The sequence below is a fragment of the Phalaenopsis equestris genome, unplaced genomic scaffold (assembly GCF_001263595.1).
Source record: "Phalaenopsis equestris unplaced genomic scaffold, ASM126359v1 Scaffold000402, whole genome shotgun sequence".
NCBI classification, from domain to species: domain Eukaryota; kingdom Viridiplantae; phylum Streptophyta; class Magnoliopsida; order Asparagales; family Orchidaceae; genus Phalaenopsis; species Phalaenopsis equestris.
The window spans coordinates 1,355,296-1,360,518 of record NW_018164844.1 but is presented as its reverse complement, the minus strand read 5'-3'; the positions used below and the strand labels follow the sequence as shown (position 1 = coordinate 1,360,518).

The window sequence follows — 5,223 nt, the reverse complement described above, 5'->3', positions numbered from 1 at the left end:
TATCATCACTTCCTTTGTTAGGTGAGACATGCATTTTGGTGCATAGATTTATGACACAAAACTGTTATAAGTGTAAATATCATAAAAATTGTGTGGTTTTTATGCAAATTTCGCTTAAAAAATTTAAACTAAAGACACTAACAATAATAAAAATTTAGGAAACTTGTCTCTCATCCTCAAATCATTGTAACTGTTTATTGCATATAATAAAACTCTCTGGAACTATCTTAATTCAAGTTAAAGAGAGGCAAATTATCTAACTAAGCGCAGAGCAAGAATTAAAATATCCTGTAATCCTTCAAATCCACTCAAGCTCCAAACTTTTATAAGAAATAGCGCCAATCTCAAGTTCCATATTCGCCATTACCTAACCTCACTCCTTCCTCCGTCAAAAAGTTGAAAAAAAAAATCCCATCTTGGGAAGAAGGCCACATCATTCATGGAATCCTCCAGCAAGCCCCCACTGAACTTGAAATGGCTCTTCTGCTTGCTCTGCGGCTTCATTGGCATCTTCTTCCTGTCTTCATATCTAAGCAAGAACTACACCCCTTCTTCAACTTCCGTCGAATCCCTTCAAGCTCTCAGCTTCTATAATCTAAACCTCAGTCCCAACTCCAACCACTCAGCAGAAGCTCCATGCCCTGCAGCCTACAGTATTATCGCCCCTACTTCTCCTCCTCCTGCTCTGGCGCCCGTCATTGCTCCTTCTCCACAACCTAACGCTGCACCTGAAGCCCTGCTTCAGAAACAGACCTGCAACTTATTGGAAGGAAGATGGGTTTATGATCCCAAGGAATATCCTCTTTACACAGAGAGGCAGTGCCCCTTTCTGAGCCAGCAGGTCAATTGTCAGAAAAATGGGAGGCCGGACTCTGACTATATGCACTGGAAATGGGAGCCGCAAGGCTGTGACATCCCAAGGTACCTTTTTTTTTAGCACAGATGATTGAGAAAGAGATCTGAAACTCAGTTACTTATACTGTAGATTTCAAATATTCTGAAGGTTTAATGGAATTGAAATGCTGCTGTGGTTGAGGGGTAAGCGCATGGTTATTGTAGGAGATTCGTTGAATAGGAATCAATGGGAGTCGCTCGCCTGTCTTCTCTATTCTTCTGTTCATCCTTCGCGCACCGTAATCAAGCTGCGAGATTCTCATAAGCTGTTTCGAGCCATTGTAGGTTCAATCAAGTTCTTGCTAATTGTCTGAGGAAATCAATTACTTGGAAAGTAACTTAATTTTGAATTGATTTGAAGGATTATGATTGTTCGGTGGAGTTCTACTGGAGTCCATTTCTGGTGCGAGTGGACGAGAACAAAGAGGGGGATAAAATTCTCAAGCTGGATAAGATGCCGGAAGAGTCTCGTTTGTGGCGGAGCGCCGCCGTGCTTGTCTTCAACACCGGCCACTGGTGGACACACAGTGGCAGAATGAGAAGGTACGTGAATTTTCACTTTTGCAATATATACATCAAAGATTTACATACATGCCACTCAGTTCTCAGTATATTTACATGTCTTAAAACTTTTTTTTTTATTTAAGCTTTATTTTTTATATATATCACCTTATCTAAGCATGAGAATGTGTATCTCACTTTTAAAAGCTAAAATAATGATATTTTAGACTTTATTTGCCTTCAAAAATCATGGGTTGAACGCTTCTTGTCTTCTACGTTTTGAGATCATGAAATTTTTGTCTGTCGCAAAATCTAAATTTCTTTTTTCGAAAGTCGAAAGTGTACTCAAACAGATAGGGGCGGAAACAACATCATTTTTAAAGAGGGGCAAACTGTCCACCTATGCCCAATGTAAGAGGAGTTATAGTAAAGAAGGACAATGTAATATTTTTTGAGGAGGAGCAAAACTGATATTTTAGGAAGGACAAAAATCCAATAAAAAATCTTAGATGTGATATGAAAGATTTGGGCAGTATAAATATAATAAAAATAAAATTAAAGTTATTGAAATGTAAATACATGAAAAAAATGGGTGGTGTGTAACATGTAAAAGATGAATGGGGTAATGATGTAATCCAATGTGTTAATATTTCATCATGTCAGTTGAGATATTGCTAATTTTGACGAATGTTTGGTGGGTGGATGGAAATATGGAGCAGTTGGAAATACTACGAGTGGAGAGGGGAGCTGGTGGGGGAGATGGAGCGGGACTCCGCATACGGGATAGCTATGAGGACGTGGGCTGATTGGGTGGATCGCCATGTGAACCCCAACAAGACTGCAGTCTTCTTCCGCAGCATATCTCCGGAACACAAGAGGTACATCTACCATTTCCACTTTAAAACTATCTACGGTCTGATTCTGTCGCAATTATTTAAATATTAGGGGGTTTTTTAAATACAGTTTTTAGTTAAATATATATAGAGATATTTACATACCTATATATATAATATAAAAAATATAGCAAAATAAAAAAAACAATACATATATATATATATATATAGATATATAGATAGATAGATAGATATAACTTTGGGTTATAGCACTTGAAACATGGCTATTTAATGAATTGATGCATATACGCATGCCCAGATTAAATCATTACAAACTTGATGAAATAAAAATGCTATGGATTTGAACTTTAATGTGAATTTTTGTTAATTGAACAGATGAAAGAGGGTATTAATTTTGTAAATATCAAAACTTTTGAGTGCTATTATATAATTGTACCTTGTAAATAAATAAATAAAATAAGTACATAAAAATTCTCAGCGTACAGAGAAGAGGTGGAAGCTGACGACGACAAGATCCACAGTCTGTGGGATGATTTCTCAATAACGGCGGAAGCTCATAGGGGCGGCGGTCGATTGGATCTGCGGCGTTGCAATGAGAGGAAATCGTGAGTTGAGGTCGACGAAGGAGAACTTGCCCGCTGCATTGAATAATGAAAAATTATTCCATATGAGCGGCATATGCAGTTCGATATTCACCGTTGATCAGATTAAAGTTATATTTTAGTAAACCTTTTTAAAAAATAAAAATTGATGAAAGCCTTAATCAACGGTGGAGATCGGACGGGGTGCATCATCTCCGCATACGCCATCGGAATGGAATAATTTCTCATTGAATAATAATATTTTGCATTTACTTTCAGCCAATTAAAACTACAATTTCCAATATATACAATATATACAAATCCATCCAAACAAATTGCCCAATTACATATACACACCCGAAACATCAATATTTACAAATTAACCATATAGGTCATTTTTTTTAAAAGTTTCATGTGTCACGATCAAACTATTGAGAATTTGATAAAAATAAAAAATATAGGTTGGGGTTTTACCATCATGATATTTGAGTGAGAATTTGAAAAATAGTTGAAATGGTGTGGTCAATTTGCAAATGTGAAGTTTCAGGTGATCTTTTGTGCAATTGCCCCTTTTTGTTCTTGAGGTAGTATGCACAAAATCATAAACAAAAAATTAAAACAAGTATTTACAATAATTAATTTTACCTTTATTTTTTGATACCTTATTTGAAAATATGAGAGAGTTTACCATTTTTCAAGTTAACATAAAAAGTAAAAGAAAACAAAAGTTAACATAAAACAAAAAGTATATTTTTTTTTTTTAAAAAGGATTTTTCTTAAATTTAGTAAGCTCAATTTTATCTAAATTTTTACTTTAAAATTTTCTTTTATTATATGATGTTTTAAAATATACAAGAAAAGGTAAATTTCAATTTTATATAGTGATAATTATAATATTTTTTATGTGATTAGAAATTTGAGCGACTTGTATGTAAATATGAAAGTTTAGGTGTAAGATAGGTAATTACATAAGATTTGTGTGCTATATGCATGTAAACATCCTTTAAAAATAATTTACATTTAAAAGCAAGTTTTAGTAATCTAATTAAAAAAATTACATACATACCAAAATTCTCACGAATTTATATACCCAAGACCCAAACTTTTATATTCATATTTATAAATCCATTCATGAAATAAAATGTTCAACTTTTTAATATTAAAAAAAATAGTGCTAAACATATAAATATGAATGATTAGTATTACATTGATGAATACGTAAGAATAAAGCGGATGCATGTAAATGACCCCTTTTTTAACTTTAACTTGTTAATCTTATTAATTAAAATAATAATAATAATTTAGAACTTTCAGAAAATGCCTCACCTTTTACGTATTTAAAACTTTTAGCGGAGATATAAAACATCGCAACTTTTAATACCCTCTTTTCTCTTGAGTTTAAAATATTCAAATGAATTATGACATTATTCTCAATTCGGTCAAAGTGCAACGAAACTAATAAACTCTTTCTAAATTATGTTTTCATAAATATAAATTTATCGTATTCTATATAGATTTACAATATTCTTTTTTAATACATAAAAAAAATGCGTGATCTAGTTGACGTTGATCACAAAAATGCTTGTTTATTATGCACGAAAATATTATGTTAAATAGATCACGTGCTCTTTTTCAAATATATAAAACTATCCAAGAAGAAATCCGACCTCATCCACACAATTTAGTAAAATAATTCTCTTCGTAAAAAATTTATCCTTACCAGAGCTGGAGTGCATGAAGAATTATTTCTACAATCCAAATTCCTTTGCACGAATGCGGCAATTACTATCTCTCTTTAAAATAAGAAATATTGCAGTGCAAACCTCCATTGGTGCTACAACAAGACGGATCCAATCGGATATGAGAGATACGTACAGACATATCCGAGATCCATGGTATCCATAGTGGAGAGAACCATACGGGAGATGAGAACGCCGGTGAGGTATCTGAACATTACCGGCCTGTCGGAGCGGAGGAGAGATGGCCACACGTCCGTGTATACTACAAGGCAGGGAAAGCTACTCACCGGGGATGAGAGGAATCGTCCGGACACGCATGCTGATTGCAGCCATTGGTGCCTGCCAGGAATTCCGGATACCTGGAACGTCCTGCTTTGCGCCTACATTGTAAGATCCCCTATTGTTCCGTTTTAGTTCAGTATTTACTTCGGCTATGAAGCCGACTCCATAGCTCCATTTTTTCTAGGATGACTGATGACTTTTTTTTTTTCCCCCTAAATGGGACTCTAGTTTAATTTCGTTGGGGTGAACTCAAGGAATGTATTAAGCATCAGGGCATTATTATTATTATTTTATTATTATCTGGAAGATTTACAGTCATGCCACTCAATTCTTATGTATTACACACTAATACTAAATTTATATATATATATA

The 5,223-nt window shown here is 34.2% G+C and overlaps 2 protein-coding genes across 5 annotated transcripts in view; one reads left to right on the top strand and one right to left on the bottom strand.

Annotated features, from left to right (window-relative positions):
* The first annotated feature begins 254 nt into the window (after positions 1-254).
* On the top strand, positions 255-5,187 carry LOC110026830 (protein trichome birefringence-like 42). Of its 4 annotated transcripts, none has more exons than XM_020727991.1 (5): positions 255-921; positions 1,004-1,175; positions 1,256-1,437; positions 2,115-2,273; positions 4,647-5,187. In XM_020727991.1, the coding sequence occupies exons 1-5, from the start codon at positions 440-442 to the stop codon at positions 4,981-4,983; spliced, it is 1,332 nt and encodes a 443-aa protein (XP_020583650.1). In that variant the 5' UTR covers positions 255-439; the 3' UTR covers positions 4,984-5,187. The 4 variants fall into 4 exon arrangements, with proteins under 4 accessions (XP_020583650.1, XP_020583652.1, XP_020583651.1 ...); XM_020727993.1 differs by having other exon boundaries at positions 4,554-4,716; XM_020727992.1 differs by lacking the exon at positions 4,647-5,187 and adding an exon at positions 2,735-3,184.
* LOC110026829 (UBP1-associated protein 2C-like) overlaps positions 4,916-5,223 on the bottom strand; it is a 10,688-nt gene continuing 10,380 nt past the window's right edge. Inside the window, exon 3 of the mRNA XM_020727990.1 lies at positions 4,916-4,938. The gene's annotated coding sequence lies outside the window, so the exon portion shown is untranslated. The remainder of the gene's footprint in view (positions 4,939-5,223) is intronic.

Excerpts from the sequence above, each read along its gene's own strand:
- LOC110026830 (XM_020727991.1), top strand. The coding sequence starts at position 440 with ATGGAATCCTCCAGCAAGCCCCCACTGAACTTGAAATGGCTCTTCTGC. Across the intron at positions 1,438-2,114 it reads CACAGTGGCAGAATGAGAAG|TTGGAAATACTACGAGTGGA; the intron begins GTACGTGAATTT and ends AATATGGAGCAG. Across the intron at positions 2,274-4,646 it reads ATATCTCCGGAACACAAGAG|TGCAAACCTCCATTGGTGCT; the intron begins GTACATCTACCA and ends GAAATATTGCAG.